General features: G+C 35.7%; 2 protein-coding genes across 4 annotated transcripts in view; one reads left to right on the forward strand and one right to left on the reverse strand.

Annotated features, from left to right (window-relative positions):
* LOC105380494 (frequenin-1) overlaps positions 1-5,668 on the forward strand; it is a 122,297-nt gene extending 116,629 nt beyond the window's left edge. For both annotated transcript variants that reach the window (XM_048632680.1, XM_048632679.1), the window contains 4 exons: positions 125-214; positions 3,621-3,699; positions 4,162-4,250; positions 4,771-5,668. In XM_048632680.1, the coding sequence (XP_048488637.1) occupies positions 125-214; positions 3,621-3,699; positions 4,162-4,250; positions 4,771-4,938 (426 nt within the window). In that variant the 3' untranslated portion in view covers positions 4,939-5,668. The remainder of the gene's footprint in view (positions 1-124; positions 215-3,620; positions 3,700-4,161; positions 4,251-4,770) is intronic.
* A 4,893-nt stretch (positions 5,669-10,561) lies between these two features.
* Positions 10,562-21,333, reverse strand: LOC105380491 (pyruvate dehydrogenase [acetyl-transferring]-phosphatase 1, mitochondrial). 2 transcript variants are annotated; one of them, XM_011550064.3, is made up of 4 exons: positions 20,821-21,333; positions 17,744-17,882; positions 12,400-12,566; positions 10,562-12,086 (listed from the first exon to the last, which is right to left on the reverse strand). In XM_011550064.3, the coding sequence occupies exons 1-4, from the start codon at positions 21,010-21,012 to the stop codon at positions 11,100-11,102; spliced, it is 1,485 nt and encodes a 494-aa protein (XP_011548366.3). In that variant the 5' UTR covers positions 21,013-21,333; the 3' UTR covers positions 10,562-11,099. The 2 variants fall into 2 exon arrangements, with proteins under 2 accessions (XP_011548366.3, XP_037977973.1); XM_038122045.2 differs by lacking the exon at positions 20,821-21,333 and adding an exon at positions 18,033-18,072.
* Positions 21,334-22,391: the final 1,058 nt, after the last annotated feature.

Consider the following 22,391-nt stretch of genomic DNA (forward strand, 5'->3'; position numbering starts at 1 on the left):
TAAGGTATATTGTTTTACTATTTGATTTAACAAAGATTTAACTGTATTTAAGTACCTAGACATAATAATTCACAGTCAATAAATATGTAGGGCCTACCTAACGAACAACGTGGTATGTTTCCAGGGCTTCATCAAGATCTACAAGCAGTTCTTCCCGCAAGGAGATCCCAGCAAGTTTGCCTCGCTCGTGTTCCGTGTCTTCGACGAGAATAATGTGAGTACACCTTTATACCTGATCCAGAATCACGCCCGGACGACGGGATGGACATGCCTTCGGCAAATTACAAAACAGCGAGCGTTAATTTGTAAACTGACGACGCCGTATGTAACCGGCGAGATCTTACAAAATGCCTGCGACAGATATACGACCGGATGGCGCAGCGGTTAGCAACGCTGACTCTTGTGCCGAAGGTCCCGGGTTCGATTCCCGGCCGGGCCAGATATTTGTTAAAACACAGATATTTGTTCTCGGGTCTTGGATGTGCCCGTAAAATGGCAATAGGCCCGCCCCCTATTACATTGGAACTAACATAAACACTGGCGAAAAGTGGGTGCAGCAATGCACCACCTCTGCCTACCCCGCAAGGGAGTACATTATAGTACAAGGTGTGAGTGTTTATATATATTCTATATAGAATCACGCTGATAAGTCTCGGCGAGAGGTTCGTAGAGCTAGACTTCTCGCGATCTCGGCGAACCATCCACAGTCACGGTGTGGTCTCACTTGTGTACGTGAAATCCCTTTGTCTCGGGTCATTTGGTGTCGACATTTTGTAAGTTTCATTGATCGTGAGTGTAATTTTATTTAAAGGCGCGGTTCAAATTCGAATCACAGTTATGCTCCAAACATTAAAAAAACCCTACTTCTGGATGAGAAAAATATAAATGTCCGTAGGTAGTTAATTAATAGGTATTTAACATCAGCCTTAGATCAGGTACTTAGCTACATAATAATGATTGTTTCTAGATAAATTTGCTATACCAAATTACAGTAATTACCTCATTGAACGTATGTTTGAACTGTTTTTTTTTTTCTTATATTGAAACGATTGCCAAAAAGGTGTTGTTTCACAATTTAGGCCTAGATAAAAACAAACTTTTAGAAATTCGACGGCTATCTAATATATCACAGTATTACGTCACGTTTCCAAATGCCCATCAAAGGTAAAAATTCATATTTTACGATACCTATGGAGTAAGCATTAGTTAATTTTGTTTTCATTAGTCAAACTGCCACCTGTGATTGTGAAATGAAAACTGTTTGTGGCTACCGGCTACTGATTGATATATTATAAGTGTTAAGTAATACTTAATAAGATCACCGAAATAATGTTTACAGAATAGAGTACTTATCAGAGAATGAGTTTATGGGCTCAAAGTAAACTCAAATTAAAGCTTTTAAAAAGCGCACTTAATTAATTGTATACTTATATAAATTTATTTAATTAACTCTCTGCTCAATTTAAACAGTTGTTGGTTGTTGTATTATACATAAGTACTTATATACTTTTTATTTAGTGACGCAAACAAATCACTCTAATTTGTATTTCTCAAACGGACATAGTAGTAAATAGACTGTAGTTATTAAGCTTTAAATACTGAGCTTTAATACCTAGTCTATTCAGGACCATGGCTCAGAGTTATTCTCACTATCACAATCACAAAATAACAAAAAAAAACCTTGATTATAAAAAAAAACTTATTTTGGATCAGAATTAAGTAGGTACAGGTAATGTATTAATATTCACGATTTACGAGTAGTACTTAACGTAATTTTACGATTCTACAAATATTTTGTGTAGATATTCATACCTATATGTACCTAGTCATTTATTATTGCCTACCTTCCTAGGTACATTAATTATGCACGTTGTGGTCAACTAATGGGTGCTCCACGGATTTTTATTCCGAATAATGCTAAAATACGCAGTAGGTAGAATTGGCACAGACCTCAATGCAGACATTTACATATTCATGAGTTCTCGACACTCGATTTGTATGGAGAGCGGTGAAGATTTAGGTTTCGGGGCTGGAGGGTGCGACTTGGTTACATCACTGCGCATATTTAACTTTTTCACTCTTTCAGTACCTATAACCATCTGTAACGAATTCCATTCAATCAGACCGATATTGTTCGAGATTTCGAGGTTTGTATCGAATGTTGCGTGTTACCACGATGTACATATACATGCATACATATACCTGGTCTATGTGTATACTTACTTTTATAATAGTACTTAATTAATAGTACTTCCCTACATAATAATTCACTGTTACTGTTAGAGGACATAGAACCACGCGGACACGAGTTGTACTCTCTCACACTACATGCTCAAATAAGATTCGTAGGACTTCATGAATATGAAATTTCAGCTGACAGAAAGCAGTTAAATTATTTTGTTCAATTAGAGGTAGAGACAGGCAAGTTATATACTTAAAAATCATTTTCCATAGAAACTTAGTTGGTCACGTGACTTTTTTACTATGGAATGCTTTTTTTTTCGCGAATTTTGTACTTAATTCTTATTTCAGATTCGGGCTTAGATATAACATGCTGTACATTCTGGTTTCGGCTTAGTATACCCTTTTTGCAACCACCTGTATATCTTCCAGTCCAGTGACACCTCTTCGGTAAATAAACAAGTTCCTGAAAATTTGGTCAACGAAAAGCCGACCACGATAACTTTTAACGAGTAAAAGACGACAGTTTGTTTTTTTAAACCTAGAAGCCATAAATTAATGTAGTACTTACAAAGACGTACAACGTCAGTACCAGAACACAAATTATAATGATTAGTAAATGTCCTAAGTATAGAGTATTTATCAAAATAAAACATCTGAAACAAACCAAAACTATCTTTGTTCGAATGTAATACAGGTTTTGACTGACGAAGGAATTAAGTAGGTACTCAGTGATGGTAAATTTTAATATACTTATATATTTTTATTTTTATTTGTGTTGGCATTTTATTCATGTTGGAATATTATAGTTTTTGACTCTATAGCCTCATGATAAATCCTTATCTTTTTATCAAAAGCTATCACTTTGACTTTGAGTCCTCAACACCACCTGTATATACCTACCTAAGTACTCTCGTTTTTGTCAAAGACGAGTTTCACATGACTCGGAGAATTTGAGAAAATGATAGCTCACACTGGCTTAAATCGTCGGTTGAGTTATATTTTTATTTCCTTTGGGTTTGGTACGCAATATGTTTGACATGAGAAACCTTTTCACCGCGCGCGAAAGATGGAACTCCTATGGGATCGCCTTGTGTATTCCACCTTCGCGTTTGGAATAAAATGGATTCAAAATTGTCTGTAGAAAATATGAAAAAGTTACTTATCACTCTGTGCAGGCTGATATAGGTAGTATAGATACGTTGTAACGTACATTTTTTCCAAGTATTAAAATAATTTTACCTGTGTCTAGTAATACCTACGTGTGATAGAAAATCTACTCAAAGAAAACACTTTCTTAATTACTTACATATTTTATAAATTCCAAACTTCCTTCAACTTCCAACTACTTCTCCTTTAGGTCGTATAATAAAATTCCATCCTGTATGTATATGTAGTAAGTATCTGATTGATCTGATCAAATTTTATGTTTTTTTCAGGATGGTTCGATTGAGTTTGAAGAGTTTATTAGAGCCTTATCAGTGACGTCACGTGGCAATTTGGATGAAAAGCTTCACTGTAAGTTGCACAACTTTTGATATTGAATTCTAAACAACAAAATAAAAGTAGAAAATTAAATAAAAAAACTGTGATTATTTGTTCCGACAGAATTAGTAATTGTACTCCATCTCAGTACGTTGGTCATGTACCTACCTTTAAAAATACATTTCTGACCAATTTATCTGTTGTTTGTAAATAACTGGCACTGAAAGTTACGACTTTGTAGTTGTCCCCTCCCAATTTAAATAAAGTTTACTCGTATCACGTATCAGCATATAAATTGGTTGTTTCAAAATTAATTAAACTATTAATAACTTCACCCGTTTTAGAAGACTTTCCCAATAAATCAGTAAAAAACATATAGGACCTATGTAATGGAGTAGGTAGCACGGAAAAACGTGTACTGGTTAGGAAATAAGTATAAGCAGATAGGCTAATAACCACCTAATAACATAATTATTATTTTTTTCTTAATTTCAGGGGCATTCAGGCTCTATGACGTGGACAACGATGGCTACATCACCAGGGACGAAATGTATAACATCGTGGACGCGATATACCAAATGGTGGTACGTTGACAGAATAAATATATACTAAGGGCCTGTTTCACAATGTCTGGTTAGTGACTACCTGTCGGATAAAATAAATGCTGTCACTGTCAAAAAAGCAATAACAGACAGTGACAGCATGTATTTTATGTCACAGGTAGCCACTAACCAGACATTGTGAAACAGGGCCTAAGTATACTATTTAGGTATAGTTCCTCATAAAAAATTCTATTAAGTACATCTCTGGAAGAAATTACTGTTAGTAATAAGGCCGCCATTTGTACCGTCTATGTTGTGCTTATTCTATTGTAATTTCTGTGTTTGTGTGCAATAAAGAATTATCTATTATCTATCTATCTCTATAATGTATTGGTGCCTAACAAGGTATAAACAAAACACCCTACTCGTATATGGCCCGTTGAGTCAAGTTCCACCCTTAAAGTTTGTCGAATCCTATAAACTAGGAAGGACAAGTAGTGCATACCGCCGTTTTCCCTCAGTATAGACTAACACTCCTGATCCACGAATCTCTCCTCTTCAGGGCCAAACCCCGCAGCCAGAGGACGAGAACACTCCGCAGAAGCGCGTCGACAAGATCTTCGACCAGATGGACAAGAACCACGACGACCGCCTGACCCTGGAGGAGTTCCGTGAGGGGAGCAAGGCTGACCCCCGCATCGTGCAGGCCCTGTCGCTAGGCGGGGACTAAGACACGCTCTTCGCCTATGATTTGCTCACTCTCTCCCCTGTACCATGAAAACGCTACCCTTTATTGAGGGCTTCAATTCTAAAGTGGGTTTTGACTGGCAATAAAAATTGCAGACATCGATTTCTGTGTTGTAATGACACTTTTGTGGTATGCTTAGCAATTGGCATAACACACGTTTACACCCGTCGACTTCAAGTATTTTTTATTGCTAGTCTAAACCTCGCTTAACAGTACAGTAAATTCTGGCGAACACTGGTTATCATGGTAGGGGAATCTGCTACTTCTGGCAAATTAATTTAATACCTAAGTTTACGTTTTGACAGACATAGGCGTTGAGGCGCCGCTTCTTCAAGATTACTTGGATACAGCACTGGTAGTTACGCATCATACAGCTTTTGCATATTTATCGATATATATAATTATGTTTGTATTGTATGTCTATTAAGTATGATAAAATAAGTAACTAGTTAATATGTTGATTCGTAAAAAGTATTTAAGTTTGGAATGATCAAAATTTACTTCAAAACAAAAAATAAGACACAGCTGCAAAAAATTATATTGTAACGACATAGAAGACCGTGAAAAAGCCGCATATTTACCTAATTAAATTGGGGAAGAAAATCAATGAATGTGAATGAAAATTCTCGTGAATATTTATTATTATGTTACCTACCTTCTAACCTATGCATTTTCTAGATACAATGTCAAAAAACCTATCTAAGTATCTAACTACTTAATTAAATAAACTTACTTTAATTCCCAAAAAATATTATAAGTAAGAATATTTTTGAATGATTTACTTTATCAGAAAAATGTTAATCATTTACTGTTATTGTTGGACAAAATAGATTTTTAAGTGTTGCCCCATGAAGGAAATTTAGCATTTTGAGACAATATTATGAATTTTTGGCGTAATTAGCATGAGTTATGGGTTTTTATGACCCCACGTTAATATTATAATTTAATTTTTAATTAATAATACTGCACTATTTAACAATTAAAGTTAGAGTTTTGAGGATTTGTAAAATTTCAGTGCGATGATCATTTAATATTGATGAAACCTAAACACAGCAGTCATTTCTTCGCATAAAATTTAACTGCGCCTAAATGGATGCATTCATTTCAAATGTTTCACATAGGTGAGACATAGGTATTGTTTTTTTTTAATAACTGAAACGACATGTTTGTACTACAAACGAGAACTTAATATGATCTTATGAAACATTTATGGTGGGATGCAATATGCTATATATCTATGGATATATAATATATTAAAACCAACCATTAGGTAAATTAATATGAAAATTAATTTAACTGCTAAAAAACTTTTTTGGATATTTATCTAAGTAAAGGCTATTTGTACGTAGGTCTATGTAAGAAAAAATAAAGTTTTTAAATTGATTGTACCTATTTGTAGGTAACAAATTAATAGCTCTTTTTTAATTTCTCTGTATTCGGAAAAGTTTACAAAATCATAGAACCACGGAATGGTTTCATCCTAGGTTCTTCCGGGCTTCTTTCTTCGTTTTAGAGTTAAGTCGTCAGATAATAATATTCAATTTTTATTTTAGGCTTGATCTTGGTTGGCCCTCTTTTGGCGGCATTTATTAAAAAAAATATTTATTATAGGTACTTACCTAATTACTTTATTACATGTTATTTGAAGAATAGCAACTTATTTTTTACACATCAGACACTACAAATGTTATTTGTAACCCCCTTTCGGCTTTGCAACACCCTGTATTTTTTAATATTTTTTTCGTTTTTTTTATTGCATGGGCATACCAGTTCAAACATATAGGTACATTTATTGGTACTAATCCTACACCAAAATTTGATAACTTAATTAAAGTTCAGAAATACATAAACTTTTAATACCTAAACTGTTTTTTGATTCAAGGATTTTCCCAAAGGATTTTCCCATTAAAAATATGCTTAAGCCAACACTTTATATAATTTTTATTTTATCAGGAATATCAGTTTGAGTTTTCTTGATTTCACTAACTACCATAAATTGGCTAAGTATAATGATTAGGCGAGTGTTTAGGCTAGGGTAAGCGGTTGTTATTCGGACGGTATGTCAATTTAACTGTAGCATGTTGAAAGGCGCCATCTTCCGGTTGGATTTTTGGTGAATGGGTGGCTGTGCATTATTTCTAAAGTTTGGAATAAGCGTTCTTGCCTTTACGCACGATTTGGTTAAATTTGTAAAGCTTAAAAAGCATTTGTATTTCCTTTTTTATGAAGCGGACTTTGAATAATGTATGTAGGTACTGTTATGTACGGAAAGCTTTTATATTTAAGTATAGTATAACATTGATTTTTATTACATTGTCGCTTTGTCTAAGCACAGGTTTGCCTGTTTAAAACTTACATTTACGAAACTCTAAGCTCTATAACTATGTACTCTATTTATAGATATAAGTACCTAGTCTATAACTATTTAATTTTACCATGTTGTACACCTACACTTTGATGTTAGGTACTATCTATAACTACTTATACCTATATGATATACATAATAATTATATATTTTCATAAAACTACCTATTTTTTCGATCTGGATGTTAGTGTTCTTCAGTATTTGGCATCATAATGCCTGTAGTCATTATATTAATGTTTTAGCGATAGATTCTCACCAAAGATAATTATGTTATAGTAAAGGTGACTTATATTTAACGCAACAATAGAACTACATGTATGTTACTCATCCCTTACCGAAGAAAGAATGAATAAAGCGATATCATTTCTCAGGGGCAACATTGGCCAAGGCATCGCCATAATACCTGTTACACACATAGTAATACAAACTCATAATCGCTTTGGAAAACCTATATATCTATGATACAATATCCTACCGAGTATCGGATTATAATAATCAACCGAGAGATCGGCAATAGGTAATCTGAAACAGGACAAACATGAATAAAAATGTATCGTCTACAACAGCTTTTCCTGAGTAGTTATAGAACTGTCTTTTGTTCGCCATTTTTGGCGGTACCCTATAAGTACATAGTTTAGTTCTTGAACCTTTTATATATTATACCTTTACTATACGTATATAGTGTGACCTACATGTTAACGCTACAAGTGCTTACTATTAGTTGGATAAAAAGAGATTTTCTTTTTGAAAATAATGTTTTCAGGTTAATCTTACTAAGTAACTACTTCAGTGATTTCTTCTGATCCGGAGCTACCTACCATGAACCTAGTTAACTTATTGCCGATCTCATAATTCAAAATTTAAATATTCAGCCTGTATATTTCAAAGGCAACAACAGTAAGTAATCCATAATTAATCGAAATAATATTAAGTCACCTTCATAGTAATTAATTATTAAGACTTAGACTTGTTATTGGAGAACTTTTCTATGGAATTTAGATCTGTATTGAATAGAAAACCTAAGTAGATTTTGTGTTACACATAAGAAGAGCGTAGAGGTCAAAGGGTGAATTTATTTAGAATCACCAGAGAACGGAAACATGATTATGTTGGAAAGAACATAAACATTATTTATTATTATTTATACATGTACTTATACATTATAATCAATTTGTTTGCTGCAATTTTAAGAAAGACAAACTATTTTTTTTCTTGTTTACATTTTGATTTTGTTTGAATTTTATGAACCTACCTACTTATTTCGTTTATTAATTTTATGAATACAATTTCCTGCTAACTTATTACCTTACCTACTAATGATATAAATATTTCCCTTTGACCTATACGCCGTCAACTAGTAGGTACCTTAAGTCACTTTTCTCATTGATCTCTATAGCTGTAGTAGTGACCTTGCGTTCCCTACTTTGTAACTGTTCCGAAAATCTGCTAACCTCCATGTAAATAAGTTTCGCTTTCTTTACAAACTATTCTAACATTCACTTTTAATATAAATGATTGATTAACAAATAAACAAAGTTGAAGTACGCATATACTCTTTTATTTACTTAACATCTTTGGTATAAATTGACCTTCTGAAGTACTGGCACAGCAGACAGCAGTTAAATGATTAAAATATTACCCATGTAGCTATGTATTATTATAATATACGATATATGGAACTTATCTTGTTTTAAACTCATTGACATATATATTTTTAAATCATTGTTTAAAGTATATCCCCTTCAGTTAAGGGCAATAAAAAATTAAATTATTTCAAGTAGCCGCAGCCATTACGAGTGGTGTTGCGCGATGAAGACAGTTGAATAGGCAGTTTCCCCAATCGTAGATTATATTGCACGTAATTAGGTGGTACTGGCAGAGCTGTCATTTCTATGAAAATAAACGACCACACAGTGAGTGACAACAAGTTTCATTGTGAAACAGGCCCTAGCCTAGAGTATAGAGTATAATCAAATCGTCGTGAACCTGGTATCGAGACGTTAAAGTTTGTCCCGAACCTCTAGAATACACCAGAGAATAGGGATATTTGCTTGTTTATACGCTAGAAATAAAGGCGAAATTAACACATAATCTCGAAGGCAAAATCGTTAAAAAACTTGGTATTAACTATTTACTTTTTATTAATTTATATACAATTTTATCATAATATTTAATATTAATAAAAATATTATAAAATAAGGTAAGTTATTAATTTATGCTTAAACAATTTTATCATAATAATTGATTTGAATTATGAAAGCACTGCGTTATTGCCCAAGACATGCCTCAGATAAAGTTAACAGTCAACGAAGAACCGATTAAATTTATAGTCAGATTGAATTAAGAGGTATTGACATTGCAAACGCTCGGTTAACTCTATTTTTTATAATTGTGTCTGGATAAGTAATGATAAGGATCACGGCACATATGACCGTAACTAACGTAAAGGGACCTCGCGTTCTACTTGTTGACAGAACAAAAAGAGGCGATCCCTTACGTTACGATTATACCGGGTGATTGGAAAGTGAAAGGAAAAACTTTCGGATAATGCATTATGGGGTTCAATCGACTGGAAATGCCTTCGTCTATAACCCATTTAAAGGAATACATCGACTTACCAATCACCCTGTATAAATGTGCGTTGACCGTAAGAGTTAAAATAAAAAATCCACAATTTTCCGCGTACGCGGTTATATTGAAATAACCAGCTCTTTCTACTGATTTTTATTATTGAAGAAACAATTCGCACTTTATTTTTTAATTTTCCACCACACACAAAATATAAAAAATAGAGTTAGGTAAGTATATAAGGCCCGTATAAGAGCCCGAAAGTTCCCCGCAATATATTGCACATTTGATGAATCAACGCATAGCATAAACAAGTCATTTTAGGGCTAGAATTCTATTCGATATGCGTAGGCAATTTCGGAAAGCCAAAAGAAATATCCAGGTTCTGTTACCGAAGTTTTATAAGGTGTTTTTAACATCGATATAGCTTTTACCTGCAACACAATTTGTGACAAAGGTTTTTTGCAATATATCTAGGTAATATATTCAATTATTTAACTAAAATAATTATTTAAATTATAGGAACTCGCATAACGTGAACTCAAGGATATACAGTCTTTCATATATATCAGACAATATATAATATAAAAATATATATTACTCCGCAAATAAATTTACATAATATAACGCGACACGTAAAGGCACCTTAGCTACAACAATATAGGCACTAGATAATAATAATATATAACATTTATTACTGAGATTTTCATTATTCAATATACGATATTTAACATCCAGGGATAAATATCTTTTAAATCTTACACATTTATATTTCGTTAACAAAATAAATAAATTGAAATTCGCATAACAAATAAAGCGCACCAGGTCTTACTGAACTATGAATATTATAAACATTTCAATCAATTAAAAAATACATACATATACAGGGTGTCCCATTAGTCATTTGCTAACTCACTAAACCTTACCAAGTAACATTGAACACAGACGATTTCAAGCGACAATTATAATTTTGCTAAAAGTTTCTAGTTCATGAATTTAATTAAGCAGTACAGCGACTGTCGGCATCTATTTCATTTGCTTCAACTGATTGGCTACGTATATCTTCAGCCATTTAGTAGAATAACATTACCGCTCAGCGAATGGCCAAGACAGACAGATGCAAATTTTTCGAGATGGCGGCGATAAATCTACACAAAAGGTTTACAGACGGTAGACAGACAGTGAAATTTATGCGACTTTACAAGCGTGTTTAAGAGGGACAATGGCGCAGGAACTCCGAGTCGAAATAGAGCACGGTAACGGTGATGTCATCCCGGAACATACGGCTGACATCCGGAGCCAGACTCAGAAGGTGGGCCAATCGCGCGTGGTCCACTCCGTACTCCGTGCCTCCTATAGCGTGACGGAGCAAGTGCGTGGCCGCGTTCCGGTCCTTCGGCTTACTCTTCAGGCTCTCCCGCCTGTGCGACAACAAGTCATTTATATCCCCCAGCGCGATATCCTTCCGCGGCAACTTCAGCGGGTTGAAGAACACCTTGCCCTTCATGTGCTCGCCGACTAACTTCACCGACTGCAGCGGGGTTAGCATGTCCCACAGGCCGTCTGAGGCCAGAATCATGAACTTGTCTTTGGGCGTTAAACGGTGGTAGTAGACGTCTGGTTGCGCTGAGAGGTACGGCGGGGAGAAGTAGTTGGCCGGGATGGCGCGCGGGCCCATCATAGGCACTGCTACCTCCTTCAGAGTATCCGCTGACCACTTGTACCGGTAGTCCCCGAGGCTGCGCAGCGGGGCCAGCTCCCCAAGCAGGCGGTCGCGACGGACCACCGTCTTTTTCTCACTCTCGGGGTGTTCACTCCATATCCTTTTCAGCTCGTCAATGTTTTCCGCGTTGTGTTCCTTGGTTATCTTCTTCGCTATCCAGTGGTTGTCCTCCGTCATGGTCCCGATGACCGCGTTGCAGTCGCCCACGTTGGCCACGTGCAGGTGTGGTCCGTCTATGTGAGTCACGCACACCACTGCACCCGACAGTGCTACAGACAAAGTCTTAGGATTCACTACGCCTTTAGCTGCATATGGCTCCAGAACTTCTTTAGATATATCCTGATCTAACCTCATGATTGCCTGCTCTAGGCGAGTCTTCACGTCGGGAGCTTCAGTGGAATTTGCCGCCAGCTCCTCCAAATATGTCCTAAAACTATTTTTGTAGATGTCCAGCAGATCTTCAACAATTTCAACCTGTAAACAGAACAGTTATAAAATCATTATAAATGATTTAATAGGTATACTTTATGTCCCAATTTGAAATCTTTTAGATGCTAAGTTACTCAGCAGACTTTCAATTTAATCTACATGACAACTATTTCAAGTACCAAAAAAGCTATATGGGTCACCCCAGTGCTATGTGGCATGAAAAATACTTAACATATTGAGATTGTTGGAATGTATCACTAGAATAGGTATAATTAGATTCATCTACTTTCAACCCATGTGTCTGAGGATCAAACCTATCTCTCTTGCCGACTGTACATAATTGTGCAAAAACTCTCACCCTATCATTATAAGTTTCAGCTAATGAGTCTGGATCTTCTTCGTCTATTAACTTCTTGAGCTTGTCCGGTGGCAGTAGTGCGGCTGCTATGTAGCTTAGCATCCTCTTTGATATAACTTGTGCACATGAGGGCCCTCCGTGGCCATCAAAAACACCCATCAGTAAACCTGAAATACACAGTAAAAATCTATTTATAATAGAATCCTCACTAGGAGCACATTCAGTGACATAGTTATTAATTACCTATTTCTTAAGGGTCAGCAAGGGGGAATCGAGGGTTGGCATTGTCATAGAATTATGTAGTAAACGATGCTCTACAACCTTGAAAAAAATCACACAGGTAGCCGAAGAGTCTAGCTAGGTGCTGAATGATTCGAATTCAAGTAAAAGCTTATGGATAACTGTAAATAAAATTCAGAATATCACGAAAAACCAGACAATCACACTCCCGTATTGTAACAACTGTGTCGTAATTATTAAGAATTTTCATATGATTTTTATCATATTATAAAGTTAAAGGCTTGGACTAGGCGCTAAATACCTTGTTTTTTAATAAACAAACACTTATTTTGTGTAAATTAATCCCAAACTTGAGCAATTTTTTTCCCTCAAATCTTCATACAAATATCTATGGCGGCTTTCTGTGTTATAAAATCATAAACACAAGTGACGTTTGACTCAGTTGGCCGCTGGCCTCCAAAGAAGGGTCACGTCGGTTTAGGCAGCACTGACAGCTCGCGATCTTATCGTGTACAGATACAAAATCACTGCACATTGGTTGTCATTGCACTTTTTCTACTTTTATGACACCAACATAATTTGATTTGAAATTGAGGAAGCATAATTCTTCCAGTATATTCAATACATTAAATCGAATTAGATAGTGTGCAATATTCTCGTGACATTACAGTCTCGTAAAGGTCTGATGAGGAGCAGGAATGTAGTGAATGGATCTAAGTGATGACAATACGCACGAACATTAGGTTAGGGATCAAAAATACAGTCTCTTGGTGCTGGTTGAGGTATGGTCTCGTGAGGATCTGATGAGGGCAGTAACACGGTGGTGGCTCAATTTTATTTCAAAGATGTTAATAGCTAAAAGCATCGAGTTTGGGCTATTAAGTATGTTTTTCAGAGAGAGAGAAAGAGATTTTATTTTTCCTCTGGATGTGTTAGGTTTACTGGGTTTACTAAGTTCATTCTGTTAATGGCATCAAGTTGTTATGTGTTCATAAGTAATAATTATTTATTAACAAAATGCTGTTGGTTCTCCACGAAAATGTAAAAATAAAAATAAAATAAATAAAAATAAATTCGTAACGTAAAATTGTCAATGACGGAATTTCTTCTATAGACAGTAGCCACAAAAAAAAACAAACGATAAATGGCGTGATTTGAAGATAAAGATACATTTATTTGACACATAGACAACAAAAAAAATACAAATTTAAAGAAAAGAAACACATACTTATACAAAACAACAAAGAAAAAAAGGATACACATAAAAATAACTGGAAAAAATAGGGTGTCATTTAAACGATCGCCAATTAAATCCGTTTTGAATTTGCAAAATAATAGGGTTGAAAGCAAAATAGTAGATTTGCCAGCAAATTTTTGCCCCCAAACAATTTTAAATCAATTCAACAATTAATCACTTAATATCGCCGGGATTTATGATCAAGTGGCAAGTTAACATTTATGTATATATTTTAATAGGTATGTCCTCATAACTGGATGGTATGTTTAATATTTAAATGAAACAAAAAAAATATTTAATCATCAATATTCTTAATTATAAACAACCTTCTTCTAATAAATACTAGAACCTTAAACCTTAAACTTCTTCTAATCAAAAGCAATCTTCTTAAAACCTAAACTTTCACTTATCATCATCATCAGCCAATAATCATCCACTGGTGGAGATAGGCCTCTCCCAAGGAGTGCCACAACACTCGGTCCTCTGCCTTCCTCATCCAACCACTACCGGCTACCCGCCTAAGGTCGTCAGACCAGCGGGCAGGAGGGCGTCCCACGCTGTATTTGCCTGTTCGTGGTCTCCACTCGAGAACTCGTCTACCTACCCCAACGGTCATCGGTTCTTTGGCAGGTATGACCAGCCCACTGCCACTTCAGCTTGCATATTTTGAAAGCTATGTCAGTAACCTTGGTCCTCTGCCGGATAACAGAGAAACCCCAAGCATAGCTCTCTCCATGCACCGTCTTCGCTTCCTCTTATCATATTTTGACCGATAGGCACGTTTTTTTTGCTTCTGGTGCGGGGTTGGCGAGCTAAGCGACCTAAAGTCAATATATTTGCTGGCAAATCTACTATTCTGCAAACAAAGTTTTTATTTATATAATGAAATAAATTTTTTTGGCAATCAATCTATTATTTTAGATTTTTGTATTGATATTATTTGCTAATTCATACCAGAGGACACTTTTTATTTATTTGAGGATAAAAATATTTTGTCGCGGTTGATCTATTAATTTGCTGATACAAGTTGATGACAAAAATAAACTTTGCTGGCAAAAAATATAGTTCCCGAAAAAATATAAGCCCCAATTTACTTGTGTGGGACAGGGAGTACCATAATATTTTTTTTTGGGGTACTCCCCATCTATGCGAAATATCAGCTTGATATCTTTACCCGTTTCTGAGAAAAAGGGCGGTGACAGACAGTCAGTCAGACAGACGGACAACAAAGAGATCCTATAACGGTTGCTTTTTTTCTTTTGACGTTCGAAACCCTAAAATTAAGTAAAAATATTATGCTGCTACCAAAAAATGTACTTACAAGTATTGAAAAAGCGGTATATAGTACTAAACAAATTATAAACAAACAAAAAACCCGACTGCACGCTAAAAAGATGAAAACAAGTCCCAATGTTAATGGAAAGTATCGTAGGCGGGGACCAGCAGAGGGTTCACCATTTACGGCATAATAAAACGGCCTTGAGTGGCGGTCAAGTTACAGGTCAGGCTACAGGAGGGAACAAAGAAACAGACAAACATAAATACATACAATCAAAAAACATTACCCTCCTCCTTCGGCAGTCGGGTAAAAAGGAGTAAGACAGGGGGTCATTCTGAACTTTTGCTCTACGAGTTTTGGAAATTAACAAAAAAAAAACCTTTTTCATAGAAACTTTGTTGGACATGTGACTTTTTACCATGGAAAACGAATTTTTTTTTTCGCGAATTTGCAAATCTCGTAGAACAAAAGTTGTTCAGAATGACCCCTTGAGTCATCCCCTTTTGGCTTAGTATAGCCCTTTTGCGACACTATGTATTTACTTTGCTTTGTCGTCGGGGTTCAGTTGGCTGGAGGATGCCCGAAACTTATTATCTACACTTTAATACTTGTAGTTACCTTTCTACAAGTAAATACCACATTTGTTTGAGAAAGCTAATCGGGTTCCGAGTATAGAGTAAAGTGGCACCCCTATTAATTTCCTGGTGCCTACCAGTGTAAGTAAGAATTATACTTACTTACCCTAAAATCACCCAAAATGTACTTGAACATAATTGTCAATAAAGTTGGCGAGTAAAAGTTTATCGACCCACTGTGCAAACTTACATGTGTGCGTGTCACTGCGTGTGCTGTGTGAAGAGCATTGAAAACCCAAAATTGGCGCGGCACGTCACCCTGTACGGGCCCTTAAACAGAATTTGGTCCTGGCATGCACTAAATATTCATAATGTGCACATGAGTGTTGGGAGTAACTGACATTTGTCTGAATGTGAATAATTTCTTCATAAACTCTAATTTTTTATCCCACGGAATTCTGACAGTTATCAATTTTTGACATGTCAGAGATCACAAACCTTTTTTGGCTGGGTACTTATTTCAATAGGAGTCTGAACATCAGTTGTATCCGGACAATTTTGTATATCATATTTTTCAATATTTTGAATGATGGTCTTTACGTTAGGCACAAAAGAACCACGAGGACGCTTCTTTCTGGGAGAGAGAAAGTCTGACTCTTGTGCTCTGTTAGATGGGGGTGCTTTCCGGGAAGGGCCAGGTTGTGGCTCCATATCATTTATAAAAATCAACAAACGATCACAACGCGAAAGTTCAACAATAAGAAACCGGCCAAGTGCCAGTTGGACTCGCGGACTGAGGGTTCCGTACAAGTCTACTTACCTGAGATATTATTCCTCTTAATTTCATCATTATGTAAATCTATACGAAATATTAGCTTGATATCTTTAGCCGACAGATAGACGGACAACAGTAAGGGTTCCTTTTGACGTACGGAACCCTAAAAAAAGAAAAGTAACAATCGGATCAATCGTTTCCGAGATATTCGTGGACAAACTTACATAAAAACAAACATATAAACATACTTATACAATAAAAAAATACATATTTGTTTATTAGGCTTAATGGATTGTCATATGTGAATATGGTGCAGTTCCAATAATCTTACATACCTACATACCGAACATATTATTATGTACTTACCGAATTGAGAATCTTTTATTTGAAATCGATTAAAAAGGTTTGTTATCCCTGAAAATTTAGTAGCAAGTGATGCCATGCTACAGAATAAAATAAAGTAATTAAAATTAAATTATAAATGCGAAAGTTTGTATGTGTGTATGCATGTATGTGTGTATCTTTGTTAGTTCTTCACGTCAAAACGGCTGAACCGATTTTAATGAAATTTGGAATGGAGTTAGCTGACACCCTGGATTAACACATAGGCTACTTTTTATCGCGGAATTCCCACGGGAAAACTAATTAAGGTGAAGCGAAGCTTGTGGCAACAGCTCGTATTGAAATATTTGTTATTTTTGTATTACCTACTTCACTTGAGCAAGTAAATATTTAGATTTATCTTTTTGTATGAAAACATTTAAAAAATATTGCCCTGAAACGGATCCAAATTTTTCCTTTTTTCGGTGAAGAGCTTTTTTAGTGGTATCACTAATGAAATGTCAGAATTCCGCGGAATTAAAAATTAGAGTATAGTTAGAAATACTAGCCTAGCATGAGTCTAGCTTTTGTATTTGTAACCCATAATAACATAATAAACACAAGTGATCTTAAAATATTGTTTAGCATGGACATAAAAGAGTTAATACAGTAGATAATACATATATTATCATTATACAATAATCAACAAATATTGCAGCTACAAGGCTACAAAAAGTCTTATGCGCTTGCTAACATATTTAACATAGTTAAGTCAAGGTTGGAGTGTTGGAGTATACTTGATGCAAGAAAATTATCAAGACAATTTATTCCATGCTTTAATAAATCTTAAGGTGAATTAGGATACTAATTCAAAGAAGTCATTTTAGATCAGAATCCTCATATTAAATTTTATTTACCTGGGGTCATTTTGCACTGGGCCTCACATCTTGTGTCCTCAATAGGGTCATTTGACGCCAGCTGGTTAGAGTCATAAGATTTCACAGATCCTGACGTAAACTCCTTGTTAAATTCATTTTTACGAAGAATTGTGGTAACCTGTTAATTATAAGTAAGAGGATATATTAATAAAGGGTATAGAGAAGAGATAGTTAGATCTAGAAATGAAGAAGTTTGAAGTTAAATTCAGTTTTGTGTGTAAACAGTGATATTGTGATCTTAAACCAACAAAAAAGTGTAGACAAATACTTTGGACATTTGTGAAAGTGTTATCTGCGTGTGATTTGCCTTATTTTTTTTTTTTTTTTTTTTAAGAAATTGTTATCACTCCACAGACTTTATGTCCGTGCCTTTTGAAGAGTGGTAATTTTTATGAGATAGTTTTTAATTCTTTTATCTACTTTCTACTCGGTAAGGAAGTTTCATTTATATATAGGTATATATATTCTATCTTTTATATATATATTGTTCTTTTTTTTTTTCTTTTTCTTTTTTCCCTTTTTTTTTTCCACTGCTGGGGGAAAATCCACATGGACACCTGGGAAGAGGACCCAGGTAGTGTCGGGCGTTAACCGACTAAAAACCCCCAGCCGTGTATCTCATTATACAAGATTTTTTTTTTTTTTTTTTCTTTTTTTTTTCCTTTTTTTTTAAATTAATGGTTTTCAGAGTCACACTTACATTAGTAATGGCAACAAACTTAACAAGGACAGGGCCAATGCCAGCTGTCTTCGGAGAACTTAGTAGACACCTGGCAATGGCTCGGCCCCTCAGTCGTTATAGGTCATGTTTTGCCTGATGTTAGTGTGTGACTCTGTTCTTAAAGATAACTTATTTTAATTGTTAGTTATGTATATTATTATTATGTTATTACATTAATCAATAGGTTAGTTATATAAATTATTTTCCCAATTTGACCTATATTTTGCGCTCTTAACCAAAATTATATTTTATGATTTATTCCGCCCCGTTTTGCCTTCTTAACATTTCCCCAGAAAGTGCAATGACCTCTTCGTCTCGATTCTTAACTGCCATTTTTAGATTGTACTCGAGGATGCGTTTCTTTGGCGCTTTTATTGCCGTTTTAGCGAGGTTGCCGATAGCGTCCTCGGTGTCTTCCGCATAGTAGGTGCAGGCGGTGGTGTGCCTCGACAGCGCCACTACTGCGTGAGGTATGCTATCGTGCAACTTTATTTTATCTTTTGTTCTTATGATAATAACGGATTCGTACGTCAATCCCTGTGCTTCGTGTATGGTTAGGACGCGTGAGCCCATTCCTTCACCATACCCTTGGCTGGTCAAGGTCGCTTTTTCTTCCTGTGTATGCACCAGGAACAGAGTGTTGGTTTGGGATTTGGGAATTACTGCGTCTGTTAACCTTTTCAGCTGCAGGGATTGGATTTGGAATTTGCCTTATTTCAATAAAAAACAGTGCAAACAAAATTCGCGATAGTCACTTGAAAGACCTAATTTATTTTTCTACCCTCATTTATTTACAATTGTCAGGAGAGTGCGTTTCAAAATCAGCTGTCAAAATGACATGTCAATGTATTATTGTTGCCATTGCATAAAATTACCTCCCATATGGTAGATTCTTTCTCGGAGGTGGCTGTCCAGGCCTCTGAGAAACTCAAAGCTACTGGTGAAAACCCAAAAGATGCCGCAGGCAAACTGCTGAAAAGCTCGGGATCAGCCAAAATTAATCTTGATCCCCAGAATCAAAATAGTGAGGATGAAAATGACTGGCAAACAATCCCAATACTCCGTCAACATTAAAATAGGTACAAAAGTAAGAGACTAAGTACACCGTCACCAGAAAAACAGGATCTACGATCTTACAATAGATACTCTGCACTCAATGTTGATGATGCTCCTCAAGTTGAAGTTACGTCAAAAATACTGAAGCCGCCACCAATTATGCTATATGGCATTAAAAATGTAACAATACTGAAAGAAACCATTGAAGTGGTATTGGATAAAACGCAATACTCATTCAAGATTGTCACCAAAAATCTAATGAGAGTTTCTACTGAAAATATGGAGGCATACAAAAAGATACCTTTGTGCCAAAAAGTGAGAGACGTGTAGGATTGTCATAAAAAATCTTCACCATTCAACACCTATTCAAGCCATAAAAGACAATGCACGTCATGGATCCACTAAGACACCACTGTCAACCTGGTTTGTTAACCTAGAACCTGGGCCCAATAATAGTGAAGTAAAAAATATTAAATATATCTATCACAGAGTGTCAAAATAGAAGATTCAATATGGAAAAACACAATCCGCCAATGCAAGAGATGCCAACAATATGGTCACACCAAGAACTACTGTATGCGACCATACAGGTGTGTTAAGTGTGCTGAAAGCCACAACACAGCGGACTACCCTAAAAAGGACAGACAAGAACCAGCCAAGTGCGCCCTGTGCCTAGAAGATCATGCTGCCAACTACAGAGGATGCAGAGTTATTGGAGGAAATTTGGCTCTAGACCAAACAACAAATCAGCCAAGCCAAACCAACAAGAAAGTAAGAACCCCAAGGAACCAAAATCAGGCACCGACGAATACACACAAAATCTGGGAAACAAAACGTATGCCCAAGCCACAGCGGGAGTGACAGGCAGCCTTGAAACAATACTTTCAGAACAAACAAAGAAACTAGATCGCCTTATTGATCTCATGAGTACCTTAATAGGTCTCTTGACAACCATCGTGAACAAGTTAGTCAAATAATATGGCCCTACGAGTTGCAACTTAGAATGTGAATGGACTGATTGGTAAAAAACAAGAAGTTAAAATATTACTGAACATTCAAAAACTTGATATACTTCTTATATCTGAAGCTCACCTAACAGAAAAAACATCTTTTAAGTACCCAGGTACTTACTGAGTTAATTATTATTTTTTTTTGGCTGACAAACATTGTTTACAAGCATCCCCATGATAAATACCTATTATAAAATGTGCAATAGATATACGTAAGTACAATAGATTAGAGTTCAATAGCTACAAAGTGGTCAGAGTAGGTAACTTACTTCTTGAGGTGATGGTAGCACAGCAATCCCATCTTTCTTTGCAGAGTGATAAGCTCTGTTGGTTGTATGCAATGATCGCGGAACACCTAGGTATCTTGCTCTAGCCACATTATTGTAATAATTGTGCTTGACTTTATACTGATTTGATTTCAACAAAGTTTTCAACAAAACGTTTTTTGGAGGTGTATTCATAATTACCGAATCAAATATATCGGCATATTATGCAATCACAACTCTATTTCAGTAGCAAACAGTGTGATTGTAGCGCGAATCCAAACAGAAATAATAAACCCCTTTGCTGAAACTGTAAGCATTTCACAGCTCGGTCGAGCTTAAAATCACCCCAATATGGTTAACTTTATAGCTAAATAGCTTAGTAATCTCATATTCTCACAAACACTTCTCAATAGGTATCCATGCAAAGGAATATTTTTATTTTTTCTTATGAATTTAGGAAAATTTTGCAAGAAAGACTTTGATTTTGGATTGATAGGACTGTCAAAGTGACAGATCAAGAACAGATGACATGACAGCAGAAATGACATCAAGACGTGACATGTTATTTTTTTAGATGTTTTTAGCTTATGCATTCCTTTCATACTGCCCTGCCTGTATTTTCTATGAAAATCTGGAAAGGAGCAAGGAACATAAAGTACTTTTCTAACGAGAAGGGCAGAAGACAGGACAGGTAATGCATCACATGGCAGGTTATGCTGTAAACAGCAGGTTGGCATTTATCATTTATTCCAATTCCCAACCATCTCGGTGTTTTGCTGAGCACTCCATGGCCATCCAGATTTTGGATAGTCTACTCCGGATACATGGCCATCAGCAATCAACAGACAAGTGATTCCGTATTCTGATATTCAAGGATACCATAAACTAAGGATCATAGACCAATGTACACGTCATAAAAGTTTAGAGATTAGTCTATGGTTAGTTTCGTTTTGGTCATAGAGAAAAAATAAACAATTGTGAAAAGAGCGCCATCTCGAGGAGTTTTTTGTCATACTCTAAACGTCATACTGAGCCTACAACGCCATCTCTTTATATTGCTCAACCTCATTGTACATACATACAGGGTGCCCTGTTGGGACACCCTGTATATATAGATATTGTTATCACAAGTTAATAGCCGGATCTCCACCAAACGATCCAATGCGATCCGATCGCCCGATCCAAGAAGTTTAGTATGTAAGATTCCTTGGATCGCGCGATCGGATCGCGTTGGATCGTCTGGTGGAGATCCGGCTATTAACTTCAATCTATAAAGATATAAGACATATTTGCGTTAACGTAGTTACACCACACAACAGTTATTACATTTATCAGCTAAATTTAAGTTCAATCTATTTATGTACCTACCTACATGCAACAATAAATAAAAAACAAATTATTATATAATTCTTTATTACCTCGCATATAACAATGTTTCAGTTCAGTTTTGTTCATGTCACTTGTAAAATAATATGCGAGTGGGTGTGTGTATTCCTTTCACCATGAAAACCAATTCATGTTTTGCTAGTTTAGGTTTCCCAAGAGAAGCAAATCTTGTCACTTGTGGTGATAAA

The sequence above is a fragment of the Plutella xylostella genome, chromosome Z (genome assembly GCF_932276165.1).
Source record: "Plutella xylostella chromosome Z, ilPluXylo3.1, whole genome shotgun sequence".
NCBI classification, from domain to species: domain Eukaryota; kingdom Metazoa; phylum Arthropoda; class Insecta; order Lepidoptera; family Plutellidae; genus Plutella; species Plutella xylostella.

Coding starts and splice junctions, on each gene's coding strand:
- LOC105380491 (XM_011550064.3), bottom strand. CDS start 21,012: ATGAATACACCTCCAAAAAACGTTTTGTTGAAAACTTTGTTGAAATCA. Junction 17,883..20,820: donor TGCTACCATCACCTCAAGAA/GTAAGTTACCTA, acceptor TATAATTAACAG/GTTACCACAATTCTTCGTAA. Junction 12,567..17,743: donor CCAGTGCAAAATGACCCCAG/GTAAATAAAATT, acceptor TGTGTATTTCAG/GTTTACTGATGGGTGTTTTT.